At 33.6% G+C, this 16,935-nt stretch overlaps 1 protein-coding gene across 1 annotated transcript in view; it reads left to right on the top strand.

Moving 5' to 3' along the window:
- Positions 1–1,447: 1,447 nt before the first annotated feature.
- Positions 1,448–16,935, top strand: part of LOC133181617 (serine/threonine-protein kinase RIO2-like) — a 19,226-nt gene continuing 3,738 nt past the window's right edge. The window contains exons 1-7 of the mRNA XM_061316163.1: positions 1,448–1,540; positions 9,487–9,631; positions 11,064–11,177; positions 12,768–12,822; positions 13,173–13,293; positions 13,635–13,723; positions 16,153–16,344. Of these exons, the coding sequence (XP_061172147.1) occupies positions 1,475–1,540; positions 9,487–9,631; positions 11,064–11,177; positions 12,768–12,822; positions 13,173–13,293; positions 13,635–13,723; positions 16,153–16,344 (782 nt within the window). The 5' untranslated portion in view covers positions 1,448–1,474. The remainder of the gene's footprint in view (positions 1,541–9,486; positions 9,632–11,063; positions 11,178–12,767; positions 12,823–13,172; positions 13,294–13,634; positions 13,724–16,152; positions 16,345–16,935) is intronic.

Here is a 16,935-nt window from a genome sequence, read left to right as displayed (position 1 = left end):
GATGTTTTTTTTTCTGCATGAACTATAATACTAGTAGAAATAAATAGCTAACTACACTTAATAGATTTATTTTCATCTTTAATGAAGCTACAAAGCAGGCGACATGTGCGTTCCTTGGAACACTCTAGTTTATCATGCTTATGTCTTGTTTAATAATGTCCTATGCAATATTGAGGTAAGCTTCACCTTTCAATCAATATTTTAACAGTTAATCAATAAAATGAAGGACTTAAGATTCAATGTAAATGTTGAAATATTTGTAACAGGAGAGGAAATAAATGTGATGGACCAGACTGGGATTTGAATCCCGGTCTGGTCAGTCGCATTTTTCTCCTCTCTTATGACAAAGGTTTGACAGGTGAAAGACTTGCTAGGAAATAGCCTAGGTTAGTGTCTTCCGGGGCCAAAGACCTTGAAGGAGGGAGGGATGTGGTGGTCAGATGAGTTTGATCGCTGGTATAGCCAGATAGCTCAGTTGGTAGAACATCTGACTGGAGAATCAGGGGGCGCGGGTTCGAATCCCAGTCTGGTCCATCACAATTTTCTGCTTTTCTGTTACATTTGGTGTCATGCCCTGGAAGTGACAGGTGAAAGACCTACCAGGGAAGAGCCTGGGTTGGTGTCTTCGGGGGCAGAAGACCTTTAAGGAGGGAAGTGTGGCGGTCAGACGGATTTTTCGTTGGTGGCCAGATAGCTCTGTTGGTATGAATAATATAGCTTAATAATGCTATATACATAAATCAATATATATAGATAAATCAAGAGATTGTGCCGGACCTGATGAATGTATGAAAAAACTAGGTCACATAAAAAAGCTTTAGAAACTGAAACTTAGTACATTTAAGTGCAAGAAGTTTGAATGTATATAAATACAAAAAATATTTATAAATATGGTCTTTGTCTCCCTCTCACTATTTTCTAATGATTGGCTGAGAAAACACCGACAAGTACATGATGATCATGTATTCATGTCTCTTGAAGTATTTTTAAACACGAAATATTGCTGTACCGTGTCATTTAATGAATGGAAATATATCTGTATATCTATTTGACACAGTCACAATGAATAATTAATTCATTAAACTCTGTTATTATACCTGAGCTGAACAACAGCCACCCATGATAATATTTATAATCTAAATTTTTTCAAAACTTTTCCTTCAAAACAATTTAGGATTTTCCGGTTTGACTAAATACAGCAATATATGACTTGTTCCTGTTTCTTATTATTATTTTATTTATTTTAACATTTATATTTATAATATATGTGCTCAAATATTTATAGAAATACAAAAAAGATCAAGCTGTGAAAGTTAGATTATTTTTCTTTGATTACAATGCGAAAAAAATCTATGTAAATCTTAACTTTCTTTAACGGAAGTGGTAAACATGGTAAATAGAGGTGCCATTTTGAGAAGCACGTTGATCGTCAAGTTGACAGAACTGTACAAAACATTTTTTGGTTTTGGACAAAATGGGAAAACTAAACGTGACAATGTTACGTTATTTGTCTAAGGAAGATTTCAGAGTTCTTACTTCGGTATGATATTTATATATGATCTTTGAAGCTGTACTTCCTTTAAAATATTGTAGGATTTTTTTTCGAGGGGGGTACTCTGGTTTTGGGGTACTACTAAACAGAGAGCCCTAGAGAACTCTAATGATTTTTAATTATTTATTGTTTGTAAATGAAATATTTATGTTTTAAATAATCAATATGTCATACCAAAACAAAATTAAATTAAAAAAAAAGAATATTGTATTAGGTTTTCAAAATGCTCAATTTCAACGGAATACTAATCTATCATACTTTGTGTGTGATTTAATTATTTTTCAAATAAGTTTCACACCAGAGTTAATGGCTAAATTTCTATATAACTTGAAAATTAAAATTAAATAAAAAATAATGTGAAAAAGAATTGTAAAATCATTTGGTAAAATTATTATTTCAATAAACAATGTTTTTGAAATTCAGTCGAGGGAAAACATCCATAAAATAATCTTGTTATTGATTTTATAGATAGAATATGATTTATAAAGTGAAAATAAACTCAATAATGCATAAAATTTAGTAGAATAGACCAAATAAACCTTGAGTTCTCTAGGGTTCTCTAGAGTTCTCTAGGGTTCTCTGTTTAGTAGGACCGCTGGTTTTGGTTTATAAATAATGTATACCTATTGATACTTTTTTTTTTTTAACATATCAATAGGTATACATATTTATAAATCAAGACCCAAGTACCTGTGAAGAAGGGGGGGGGGGAGATTGTTTAACCTTATTAATTTTATGCAGTCCAGTATTATCGTAGTTAGAATAATCTAACTGTGTCTCGGGACAAGCCCTCACCACAGTTAGAATACGTCCCATATACTTGCAATGTAGCAAATCGGAGTGGATCCACTCCAAAATGATTATGAAGAATACGAAACAAGTTGCACTGAAAATAACTACCAAATTAATCAGAACAAACCTTTTTGAGATTGTATATGCGTTTTAAGGTATCCGACCCATATTAGGACCTAATTTTCTAACCTTAAATATCCACCCTGTATTAAATACTTTCACTGATATTAATTCAAAGCATTTTAGAGTAGTATAGGATTTACCAAGAGACATTTTCAAAAATATAATTACCTAAGCAGTAATTTATTAATGAAGATTGCACTGATGTCTATGGGGACAAGCAAATTTTTGAAAATAAAAATTTAAATACTAAGAATATCAAAAAATGCTGTGGTGGAAAGATGTATTTTATTATAAGGAATAGAGAAGCGATTGAAAACTAAATTTTTACCAGATAGATTTTTTTTAGAATTGATTTTTATTGATTAAAAGCAAAGGGGGATAACTCTTCAAGGACAGGACAAGGTAAAAAATTATGACACATTCTGCTCTTACATATTGATACTAAAACATGAAGATTATGTCTACATATACTGAGTATTCAGCCAATATATATCTGTTATACATTCAGATTCACTGAATCTGAGGCTATATTATGGGTCAGATACCTTTACCTAAAAAATAATCCATATAAATACGAAAATTCAACTCATTTTCTCAACGTTTTTTCCTCGCTTCAAATTAAACGCCATGTTGACATTCGGAACTCTCTGGATTGTTCATAGAAAATGCACAGAGTTCGAATTATCGCCCGTGTTTATTTTGCAACATTGCCAATACACGGAACGAATTCTATCGTTAAACCGGGTCTGTAGGACAATATCATTTTAACGATAGAACATTCTATCTAGTATAATTGGTACATTTACTAGCTATATGTAGGTTAAGAATTACCTACTTTAGCTTTATTAAGCTACCTCAGGTAGCTTTATTTAGCTATTTCAATGCGACTTTTCACAATTTGGTGTTTGTTTTTTATTTAAGGAAGCTCTAAACACTGTTCACTTGAGAGTTCAAATTCCATGGTAGTTTTATGTGGTTAGAGTGATCTGCTCTTTGATGTAAAATAGAATACATGGAACTTTACAGTAAATGACACTATTTAAAATAGATTAAAGCATTCTCAGTATTATATTCATGATATTAGACCAAGATAAGTAATTGAAAACATTTTTTTCAAGTACTTTCCCAATTTAAGTAAACAGAGGTGATTTCAGTTCAATAATACTTCATTGTCTTTGAACATTTTTCTTGGAGAAATATGGCAGGTACCCTATGTTGAAAATGAAGTAGAAAAATTCAATATGTACATCTTTAGATGATAACAGACCTACCTACCCTTCTGCTTTTGGCGTAATTCTTCCGCTTTTTACCACAAAATTACGCTGTTACACCATGAACCTTAATTTTATGCTTTTAAATATTTTTCCTAAAAAACTTCTTAATGAAAGACTAACTTAGGAGAAGGTAAATAATACTAAATAACTCTTTACAGGGTTTGACACTAAGGCACGTCCCACCAACCCAGTCTTAGTAATTGAGTGGTCCGGTTGTGTGAAATGTTTGTGAAATAGACCGACTGGTCATGTGTATGAAATAAATGATAACCCTCATTTCAGTCTTTCAAATAAATATTCTAAAATGTTTTTTTATTTTCATTTTTTTTTTTAAATTCTTATTTGTCTGATAGTAAACATCACCCATCGCTCTTTGAAAGAAAACTTCCCCACATGACACAATCGCTATTTTTTGCCCGGCTGTAATAGACAAGTTGCGATGGGAACTAGCTTCGTTCAGTATTTAGAATTAGTATGAAGTTACTGAATAATATTTTTTTTAATTCACAATGTATTTATATTTAGGGTAATTATTTTTATACTGAGTTCATTGATTGTTCCTTAATTAAGGCTTATAATATTTGTAGTCATGCTTAACCCAACTTAATGGCTAGCGACCTATGGAAGAGTCTGTCAAAATATATCTTAAGGTCAGACGACACGTTCCTCAAATATATGTTTTGAATCTCTTAATATATCAAAAATTATTCATAATTGTCATTCTCTTGTGATTTCTACACTGTTTTCAATATGTTTTTAAATGTAAGTACACCAAAAATTGTGATTTAGGCCATTCAGAAGATTACCCATAAGGATTATATAAGAAATATCACCCTCTGGTATCTTGTTCAAAGCCTGGTAAGGTACCTTAATTTTTTGTTAGGAAACTTGTTTTAATACCTATACTTCAATGACAAATTCTTGGGAAAAATTATATATTTTCGAGGAACATGTCGTCTGACCTTAACAGGTGCAAGAGACGGTATAATCTTTATTGAAGTATGGTTTCGAAACTTTTTTTACATTATAATTAGCAGTTCATAAAAAGTCAATTTTCAAGTTTGGTCAGGGCTACTGATTTTATGGTCCAGGCTAGTAAAAATTATGGGAAGTAGCCCGACTGGCCTAGTACTCATAAAAGTTAATGTCAAACCCTGCTTTACCCCTTGCGCTGTCTGTGATGTAATAGTTGCATTACATTTATCACTGTTTGATGACGTTATCCTTTTCCCCGCAGAGCACTTGCGATTACGTGCAGAAAAGACATGATTTTGAACATGAATATTTACATAGTGTGTAGCGATTTATTGTAAAATAGGTTGCCGTATTTATCGTCAAAATTCACGCAACCATCCGCAAGTTGAATTCAAGTATTTTTAATGGTGATTTGATCCTGTGTATTTTGTTTAAATCATAATTTCGTGTGGACTGTGTTACACCTGTATTATAAAATCATAGCTTATATTATCAAACAGTTTAAATCTAAAACATTGTTCAAATTTTCCAGACAGGGTTCAATTTCTGTGTTCATAATAAAGTGAGAGACAAAGACACTCATCACTCATACCCCCCCCCCCCCTTTTTTTATTTCTTCGGTCACATGCATAACCATTTTATTGAAACTTGCAGAATCTTCTAATAAATAAGAATAGAAATGAGAAAAGAAGGATTATTACTTGTAAAGATTTTAATAACAGTTATTTTACAGATCTATGAGGAGAAAAAAAAGAAGTTTGCATACTATATATTGTATTTGTAGCTTTCAGCATAAAATTTATCTGAAATAATTTTTTTGATTCTTCACAATATGCTTATTTACGATACAAACAACATACGTAATATACCTTGTAGTTATAATACGCCTTTTAACGGGTGGCATGCCAAAGATTATAAAACTATTGAATGAAATGTGCAATATGTAAAGTCAGTTTAATTTTCAATTCAGTTAATTCTTACATTGCTTAGAACAACATAGAGACAAGTATACGTAAATAAATAGAAAAAAAAATGACATAGCGCAATAAGTGTAGTGTAAGTGTATAAGTGTTAGAATTAAGTGTAGAATTTGTATTAACATGTAAATGTAACTCTGGATTATGTGATTTGCTAGAAATTAACCAAATGTTCATTAAGCATGTAAGTTTAAATGACTGCATTTAGGATACCAGTTTTACAATGCATGGACTTTCTGCCAATAAATGATTTGAAAAAGAAACATTTAATATGCTTGCTTTGTTCAATGATGTACAATTACCGGTTTAGTATCACTGCAAAATATCAAACTAGGGAAACATAAAGGATTACGCCTTTACCTCTGAAATTCCACCAAAATGAGAATTGAAATTACACCCTCACAATGAAAAGGGTAGGCAGGTCTGTGACAAAATTTTCTCAAAGTCCAAAAAACATTTTATGTTAGTGTTTAGAGCTTCCTTAATTAAAAAAGAAAAAAAATTGCAAGTGTATGACTACTAATATTTATACTAGGGATTTTTAAAAAAGCAATCCAGTGTTCGAAATTAGCTTCGGTCCCCCACTGACATATTAACGGAAGGACTCATGAATAGTACGACTAAATGAGTCCTTGACATAATTTTGGGCTGATGATGAAGTTCACGTCAATCACATTTTCTCGGACCTTTCCGGCAAGCTGGGAAAATTGTTACTGCTTGTCGGAACGGAAAGGCCCAAGAAGTTGCAGTTGAAGTTAACGTATGTTGGCTTATGCATTTACTTTAACTTTTATTTCTTTACTGCATTTTGATTGGATATATTAAACAAATTGATCAATGAGTGTCTTTAAGAGAAATTAGATTTAAGATTGGTACATGTAAAACTAATTATTTGTATCAAGATCATATCAATTCTTCTTTTCATGTGGTTTTGAATTACTCAGAAGATTAAAAATTTTTCTGTGTGGTATAAGTATATGCTATATGTACAAACCTTCTGCAGAAAAATTTGTTCCAGTGTACTTAAAGCACATTTATTAACAAATTGTGGTAATCTAAGAAACCTGCGTAATTTTCTACCAGCGGATTTTAAGAACAGAAATTGTTATTCCGTGGAATTTGAGCCCATGGACAAAAGTACATTTACAGTACTATAAACACATTTTAAACTTGTTAGGTGTTATATATGACCAAGTAAGACTGTGTGACTGTGAGATCATCAATAAAAAAAAAGTTTATTTTTCCAAAATATTTGATCATGGTATTATTTTTGGATCTAGTCTGCCCTGGAAGGACTCATGTAGTCCCCTTTGGGCCCAAAGAAAATAGTTCTGAATTTCGAAGACTGATCCAAAGCAGAGATAGTTTAAACATTTGCTGCGTTTATACGCTTTTAAGGAAAAGATGTATTTTCATTGTTTGTGTAACTGTACACCACCTTGTGTGAAGTGAGGCATGGATAAGTATGATTACTTCACATTGTGCTGTATAATGAACAATCAATTATCATGTTAACCAGAACTGGTCTTCTTTGTCATGTTTGTTATTTCACTTAAGAGGTAACTGTTTGGTCACAAATTAACTCTTCTGTCTGTATATGTATCGTGTACATTGTAGAACCCAGTTATGATTTTTAGCTCACCTGAGCTGAAAGCTCAAGTGAGCTTTTCTGATCACCCTTTGTCCGTCTTCTGTCTAGCTGTCCGTCCGTCTGTAACTTTTCACATTTTCAACTTCTTCTCAAGAACCACTGGGCCAATTTTAACCAAACTTGGTACAAAGCACCCTTAAGTGAAGGAGAGTTTAAATTTTCAAAATAAAGGGCCAAGCCCACTTACAAGAGGAGATAATCAAGAAAAGACAAAAATAGGGTGGGGTCATTAAAAAATCTCAAGAACCACTGGGCCAGAAAAGCTAAAACTTATGTGGAAGAATCATTGGGTAGTGTAGATTCTAAATTGTTCAAATCATGACCCCAGGGGGTAGGACGGGGCCACAATAGGGAATCAAAGATTTACATTGAAATATATAGAAAATCTTTTAAAATCTTCTTCTCAAGAATCACTGGACCAGAAAAGCTGAAACTTATGTGGAAGCATCCTAGGGTAGTGAAGATTTTAAATTGTTCAAATCATGACCCCTGGGGGTAGGGTGGGGCCACAATAGAAAATCCAATTTTTACATGGAAATATATAGAATTTTTTTTTTAAAAAATCTTCTTTTCAAGAACAACTGGGCCAGAAATGTTGAAACTTATGTGGAAGCATCCTGGGTAGTGTATATTCTAAATTGTTCAAATCATGACCCCGAGGGGTAGGGTAGGGCCACATTAGGTATTATTACAAGGGGAAAATCTGGTGAAGAACAGCAGGGCCAAAGTAAATCAGGTGAGCGTTGTGGCCCAAGGGCCTCTTGTTTGTTTATTTTGCTATATTGACAACACAGAAGAAATTCTATTGTTAAAACAGCTCCATAGGACAATATATCATTTTAATGATAGAACGTTCTATCCAGTTGGGCACAGTCCACTGAACAGTGGTTTTACTCCTGTTTTGTGGTAAACAATAATGCGCATTGAAGTGGTAAAATTTTCGTTTGAATCGAACATTTGGGTGTTTCTTATCCAATGTCAATTGTTACATAATGTCACGCCCATTTCTTTAGAAGGTAAAAGCAATAATTCATCACAACCAACTGTTTGACAGGGAATGCTTACTCCTCCTAGGCACCTGATCCCACCTCTGGAATTTCCAGGGGTCCTTGTTTTATACCCTGTTCACAGATTTGTACTTGTGGGTTTTTTGAGATTGATCACTGTTTGCTAGATCTTCACCTCTTTCATTTCACTTGTTTGGAATAAAACATAAACATTACTCTGTCTTTATAATATAAAAAAAACTTCAAAATTGAAAATGGAATTTTTAGCTCAACTGAGTTGAAGGCTCAAGTGAGCTTTTCTGATCAGTCATATTTTGTCCCGTCAGCCGTGTCCCTCGATCCGTCTGTCTGTAAACTTTTCACATTTTTGACTTCTTCTAAAAACCACAGGGCCAATTTTAACCAAACTTGCCACAAAGTATCCTTGATTAAAAGTTGTTCAAGTAAAGGGCCATGTCTTCTTCCAAGGGAGATAATTACAAAATGGTGAAAATTAATGGCTTCGATTCAAGCTTGTTTAGATCTTTACTCCTCGGGGTAGGGAAGGGCCACAATTGGGGGATCGAAGTTTTACATGGCATCCTCAGGCATTATAAATTCAAGTTTGTTCAAATCATGACCCCCTGGGGTAGGGTTGGGCTATAATGTGTGATGTATGTTTTACATAAGAATATATACAGAAAATGATAGGTCTTCTGATGAAAGGTGAAAGTTACTAAGCTGAGCCTTGTGGCCTCTTGTATATACAGTTATATGCTCACCCAGTTGATACTTCCCACTTGAGCTACCAGAAGCATGTTCAACAATGTGAGTGGTAACCCAAAATTCCTCATCACTTAAACAGAAATGTTGGTGAGCACCTGCTAAGTTGAACGGCTCTGGTTTAGTGACTATGGAGTTAGTCTCAGCCACAAACATATTGATGGGAATAGAAATGACATATTTTTAGGATAATGAATGAAAATTATGAAACTGTTAGTGTCAGTAGAAAACATTTTTAGAAAATTTCAGACAAGCTAAGAAGGCTGAAGCTACAAATATTTCCTTTGGCTTTTGAAAAAAGAAGCTGATACTGATCGTTTATAGGTTTTGAGTAGTAATCGCAGTTTTGTACTTTTCTGTATTTGATTTGTAGGTAGAGATGGGAATGAAGAACCATGAACTGGTTCCCTCACCGCTGGTGGCATCCATTGCACATCTTCATGGTGGAGGATGTCACAAAGTCCTCCGAGAACTCAACAAACACAGACTAGTAGCATACGAACATGGTGGGAAAAGATGTAAGATTTGTTACTAACAAATAGCATTGTAACTAATTTGCCATGAAGCTACAAATTGGAGACAATGAAAAATTATTATATTTTACAATTATTTAAAATTAATTATAGTTTTAAACACCCAATTTTATGTTAACGCCCCCAAATCTACCTGATTCAAGATCAATAATATACCGCCTGTCAATTATAGAGAAAACAATAGCTACTGATTTGATTGACAGGCCAGCTACCCGTGCTACCTGATAATCTGAATTTGCAGGTTTTGAAAATGATCGCCTGGTCACGCGTCAAACACTTTCATGTACCGCGTGAAAAGTCGCTTTGTATATACATGTACACTCTGGTTAAAAAAAAAATCATGTCGCTGTTATATTGCATGGTTGGACATTTTATTGATATAATTAAGAGTAGATAATTATAACCTTGACTTCATGATATTTTTTTTCAATTTCCACTGCTGTTTGGTACTATTTAAAAGCGATATGATGTCTATGTCCAAAATAAATGTAACTCTTTCTTGAAGAAAAACTAGTGACTCGATCTTTTTCAATATTACTGCCTAGGACTTGGATCCGGAGAGGAACGAAGTTCCCGTAGCAGCTAAGACCGATAATTCTTCCGAGCCCCTTCTTCAACCTTTGCCTAGATTTTAGTAATCACCGTTATGCCCCTTTCGACCCAGCATTTGGGTGCAGAGAAACTCAATGCGAAGCCCGCCAATTAAAATCATGACAAAATAAAATAGACTGTATAAGAAAAATATTTAGCATTAACGGCATGAATTACGAATGATTCCTTTATCACATGCTTTATCTTTGCATATATATGAATACGAATAGTGATTGGTCTTAATTAAAGTCTTACAAACAATACAAATCTGTGAACACGGACCTTCAGAAATGCTGAATATTTAATTTTGGACAACATTGTTGGCACCGGGAGAAAAAATACATTCCGATTGTGGTAATAGTCCACAAGCCGGATAAATTTGATAAATGGGATTTTTTTTATTTCAATGTTCATACTCATTTAATAAATTTTATATCAAAGTTTTATTTATTTATTTATTATTTTATTATATCAAAGTTTTATTTATTTATTTATTTATTTATTTTGCTCAAAATTAGACACGAAACGCGTAATATGTTGACCCTGATTACCAAAGCTGACTTCCTGTGTAATACAACGTGTAAAGGCATTTTGACACTTTGAGTATTGGGGGTCTCCAGGTAAATAACAAAAGTACTACCAAGACCACTCCCCCTCCTCAGGTAACTGAACGGTAAAAAAATTGGGTCTTTAAATAATTATGATTTTAATTTAAAATTATTATATTTTACAATAATAAAATTATTTTTAACTTTAATTTTAGAAAGTTTAATCCACCATTCAGTCTTGTCATTGTTATGAACAAACTGTTTGACTTGAATTACAGTTGAGGGATACAGATTAACAGTATCAGGATATGATTACTTGGCGCTGAAAGCTCTGGCCAGTAGAGATGTTATATACTCCCTAGGCAATCAGATAGGAGTGGGCAAAGAGTCAGGTATTGTCAATGATTATACATAACACAATTGAAAATACAAATATATATGTAAATGTAGATACTTTCAATTTTGTAAGCTTTGAATTTTGAACTTTGTTATCTTGAACACTTATATCTCGAATACCATGGATATGTCGAAGTCACTTGGAAGTCCCAAATACTCTTTCATTATGTATTTAATCTTGTTATCTTCAATCCTTGAACTCACAGTTTTTTCTTGGTCCCATACAGTTTGAGATATTGAAGTATGACTGTATTTTGCAACAAGTTGTTTAGAAATACTGTGTTAAAGTAGTTTATAAGTACCATGCGAAAGTATAATATATTCTGTATAAAATATACAAAATAAAAATGAATGTTTGGTTTAAATGAGCAAAGCATGCTCAAAGTCAAATTCTTACTGGGAAAGCAATATAATAGATTGACATAAAGATTATTTATATATTTAGCAAAAGATGTAATTGTGCATAGTATGGTTACATGGTGGTGATCTGTTAGACGGTAGATGAGTTATTGTCACTGGTAGAGTCATGGTTGAGATTGGATGAAGTTGTTTTGTGACAAGTGGCCATGTTGTATACCCAAGTCTGTGTGTACTGAATTGTAGCACTAGGCAAGTGACAAAATCATATCTGTATATATTGAATACCTTACACAATAGGCAAGTGTCCATTTTATTTGTATATTTTGCAATCATTATCATCCCTGTAAGACTTGGGAAAACCAAGTATAATCCTAAGGAGATCACTCAGGTCTAGCAGGTTACAATAAGCCAGGGTATTTTTACTAGATTTTTTAAATTCTTGGGCAACATTGCTTCGTCTGTTAATTAAGAAATGAACAACAATGTTAAAAAGTTCTCTGAGAAATGAACTTGGTTGGTCATGTGATCAAATCCTGTGAAGCCCGAAGGGCCCAGTGTACTTTTTTTTTCCTGCTCTTATAGGAATAGAAATTGAAGCAATAGAATGGCACAAACATGTGCCTTAGACTAGGGTTTAAACATGACTTATGAGGTTCAAGAATGACTAGAATATTTATCTGATGGTAGAGGCACTTGATAGAGTAAAAAATGAAAACAAACTGAAACTGGAATTCTAATGTATTTTGAAATTCTGCATCAATCAAGTCTGTAACATTCTAAATAAAAGACACATAATTCTGTTAACTAATTCACCAACACCACAAGTTTTGACGTCATTAGTTTTGCCTAAAATAATAAAATTACCTAAGACAAGTGTGGTATTTAAATAATGTTGACATAATAAATGTCAATTCTTAACTTTATAATATTAAGGTAACAAACTACCGTATATACTTGCCTATAAGTCGTTTTTTTGGGAGTTAAACTTTGGTCCAAATACCCCTGTCCGACTTATAGGCGAGTTATAAAAATACTGATATTATATCGGGTCAATCCCTTTAATGTAAGCTTAAAAAATACAACCGACTTATAGGCGGACCGACCTATAGGCGACTATATATGGTATATTGCAAATGTTTGCATTTTTCTGGGACAACCTTCATATTTATTAGAAATGTACAAGCCAGAAAAAAATTTATTTATAAGTTTTTTTTTTTTTTTTACAGACATTTACATAATAGCAGATAACGAAGAACATCAATATGCCTTGAAGCTTCACAGGTAATTGTTACTCCGGAAAACTTTTCTAATAGGTTACTTTAGACAGAAAGGTGCTAAAATTTCACTTCTTTTTGGATTTCTCCAAAATCACAGTGCAAAATTCATTAAAATGTGCCACAATGCAAACTTGGGTGTTGGGTCCAAACAAAGGAGCCATATTCCTCTCCAAGGAGAAATAAATAAGAAATAGGAAAAACAGAATGCAGTCTTTTAAAAATCTACTTTGCAAGAACAACATAGCCAGAAAATACAAAACTTATGTAAATTGAAGCTTTCTTATAAAGTTAATCAAGTTTGTTGAAATCATGGAGCAAGCTGAGCCTTGATTGATGATGTTTTGTATTTTACAGATTAGGGCGTACTTCTTTCCGACAACTGAAAAACAAGCGAGATTATCACAAGCACAGGAATAATGTATCCTGGCTCTACCTGTCACGCCTTGCAGCAATGAAGGAATATGCTTATATGAAGGTAGACAGCATATCGTAATTTTGAAGAAAAAAATTATACTATATATACAGTTGAACTTCTGTATCTCGAACACTGATATCTCGAATACCATGGATATGTTGAAGTGATTTGGAAGTCCCAACTACTTATTTTTTAAGTATTTTAACCTCGATTTCTCAAATCATCGGATATCTGGAAGTTTTTTCTCCGTCCCATCGAGGTCGAGATAACGAGGTTTAACTGTATATATTATTCATACAAATGTTAGACATAAAAGTTTCTGTTATCCTGTCTTGGAAAGTTCAACATAAATAAAGACATGTTAAGACAGCTGAACTTAGAATTTTATTTCCTACATTTAGGCACTGTACGACAGAAAGTTTCCAGTTCCTAAACCAGTTGATTTTAACAGACACGCTGTTGTAATGGAACTACTCAGTGGTTACCCCATGTAAGTTCTGATTCCTGTATAAACTCAAAGTTTTCCTGCTTTATAGCATCATTTAAAATATAAATAGATTTAAAAGTGTCACTACATGTATTTATTTGCAACTAGCATTATAGTCCATGCATTTCCATGCAAAGAAAAAAATCCATGGATAGATCTAGTAACACTGTAATAGAATTTAACAATCTGATAGAAATAATTGGTTCCCCAACCCTTAAAGCTAGAATGAATTATCATTTTATCTGTACATGTTTCCAACAATCCTCTAAAATAGATTCAGTCTGTCTTTACAGCAATTGTCAGTCCACAACAATTCATTTTGGAATACCGATCCCTATGTATTTTCTTAGTATTTAAATTTCAGTGTATGTGGTAACTGTATATTAGGCAGTTTCAAAGTGCAGTGTCATAAGATCATAAACATGTGATGTAGCTAATCATCAAAACTCTGTCTCTCAAAATTAAAACAAGAGGCCCATGGGCCACATCGCTCACCTGAGTAACTATGGCCATGCTGTTCTTTACCAGATTTCCCCCCTTGAAATACCTATTGTTGCCCTGCGCTACCCCCGGGGGGTCATGATTTAAACAATTTAGAATCTACACTACCCCAGGATGCTTCCACATAAGTTTCAGCTTTTCTGGTCCAGTGGTTCTTGAAAAGAAGATTTTTAAAGATTTTTCTTAAATATTTCAATGTAAAACTTTGATTCCCTATTGTGACCCCACCCTAACCCCAGGGGTCATGGTTTGAACAATTTAGAATCTTCAGTATTTGAGGATGCTTCCACTTAAGTTTTAGCTTTTCTGGCCCAGTGGTTCTTGAGAAGAAGATTTTAAAAGATTTTTCCTATATATTTCAGTGTAAAACTTTGATTCCCTATTGTGGCCCCGCCCTACCCCCGGGGGTCATGATTTGAACAATTTAGATTCTACACTACCCCAGGATGCTTACATATAAGTTTCAGCTTTTCTGGCCCAGTGACTCTTGAGAAGAAGATTTTTAAAGATTTTTCCTATATATTTCAATGTAAAACTTGGATTCCCTAGTGTGGCTTCGCCCTACCCAGGGGGTCATGATTTGAACAATTTAGAATCTACACTGCCCCAGGATGGTTCCATATAAGTTTCAGCTTTTCTGGCGCAGTGATTCTTGAGAAGAAGATTTTTTAAGATTTTTCTTATATATTTCAATGTAAAACTTGGATTCCCTATTGTGGCCCCGCTCTACCCCCGAGTTCATGATTTGAACAATTTAGAATCTACACTACCCCAGGATGCTTCCATATAAGTTTCAGGTTTTCTGGCCCAGTGGTTTTTGAGAAGAAGATTTTTAAAGATTTTCCCAATATATTTCAATGTAAAACTTGGATTCCCTATTGTGGCCCCGCCCTACCCCAGGGGGTCATGATTTGAACAATTTAGAATCTACACTACCCCAGGATGGTTCCATATAAGTTTCAGCTTTTCTGGCGCAGTGATTCTTGAGAAGAAGATTTTTTAAGATTTTTCTTATATATTTCAATGTAAAACTTTGATTCCCTATTGTGGCCCCGCTCTACCCCCCGGGGTCATGATTTGAACAATTTAGAATCTACACTACCCCAGGATGCTTCCATATAAGTTTCAGCTTTTCTGGCCCAGTGGTTCTTGAGAAGATTTTTTAATGACCCAACCCTATTTTTGTCTTTTCTCGATTATCTCCCCTTGCAAGGGGACTCGGCCCTTTATTCTAACAATTTACACTCCCCTTCACCCAAGGATACTTTGTACCAAGTTTGGTTAAAATTTGCCCAGTGGTTCATGAGAAGAAGTTGAAAATGTGAAAAGTTTACAGACGGACGGACAACGGACAACGGGTGATCAGAAAAGCTCACTTGAGCTTTCAGCTCAGGTGAGCTAAAAAAAAACAGCAACAACAACATAATTAAACTGTCTGGAGTATTTTCTTTTTTGCAAATTAGGTCAAAAGTCAAGGTCATGTATGTACGGTAACTGTTATATTTCATACTTATTTATGACAAACAGTGCTCATGTTAAATAGCCTTTGATTGTCAAAAATATGTTGTATATTAGTACTATAAACTATTTTGAAAAGAAGAACAAAGGTCAATTTCAAGGCTCCTGAGGTCGGTAACCATGGTATTTTACAGAAGCCATAGTGCCAAGCAATAGATGCGCAAAATATCAGATGCATATCTCTAACAGTTTTGGAGACATAATGTGTGACAGACAAACAGCAGGTAAAGTGATCCCTGAGTGTTGCTGTGCTCTGCAGGTGACACAAAAAAGCACATTAAGGGGGTTAATGATGAAAAATTTTAAGTACATGTACATGTATTTGCAAGTTTTATCACTCTGTGTTTATTCAAAAAAAAAAAGAAGAAAATTCAATTGGAATGAAGTGCATTCAAACAGTGATGTTGTTTCAGGTGCAATGTGAAGAATGTGGCAGACCCAGGTCATGTATACAATGACTGTATGGAGCTAATCGTCAGACTTGGGAACTGTGGAGTCATTCATGGAGATTTTAACGAGTTTAACCTGATGATTGATGATCAGGAACACGTTACCATGATTGATTTTCCACAGATGATTTCCACATCTCATCCTAATGCAGAATGGTAAATTGTTTAATTGGTGTATTAAACATGAAAAAGAATCTCTTTTTTTAAGATTTCATTTTTTCAGTTGCTTAATTAGTAAGCTTTATTATTTTTACCTCATCTAAACTAAAGGGTCAAGTTAGCCTTTTCTGATCAAAGTACAGTCAAACCTTGTTATCTCGAACTCAATGGGACCATGAAAAAACTTTGAGATATCCGAGAGTTCGAGATATCCAGGGTAAAAATACTTAAAGAATATGTGGTTTGGTCTTCCATATCACTTTAACATATCCATGGTATTTGAGATATCAGTTTGAGATACTGAAGTTCAACTGTATGTTGGAGTCCATCTTGTTTGATATGTGCATGTATTTGCAAATCTTTACTTACAAATATACATAAAGATATATTAGAAAAAAATCTTTCTCAATAGAACAGCAGGCCATAATTAGATTAAAATGCAAGCATTCATATGTAGTGTAGAATCTACTTTTTATATTAATTAAGAGTCTATCTGTCCATCTGTCTGTCGATCGTTTTGTCTATTTGTAACATTTTCATTTCCAGATGTTATCTCAAAAAGAATTTAAGCTTTTAATGTGTAACTTT

This window comes from Saccostrea echinata, unplaced genomic scaffold (assembly GCF_033153115.1).
Source record: "Saccostrea echinata isolate AGI-Se365-2 ecotype Australia unplaced genomic scaffold, CSIRO_AGI_Sech_v1 ptg000009l, whole genome shotgun sequence".
In the NCBI taxonomy this organism is placed as follows: domain Eukaryota; kingdom Metazoa; phylum Mollusca; class Bivalvia; order Ostreida; family Ostreidae; genus Saccostrea; species Saccostrea echinata.
Note: the sequence above shows the minus strand (reverse complement) of the source record. Positions and strands in the feature narration are given on the sequence as shown.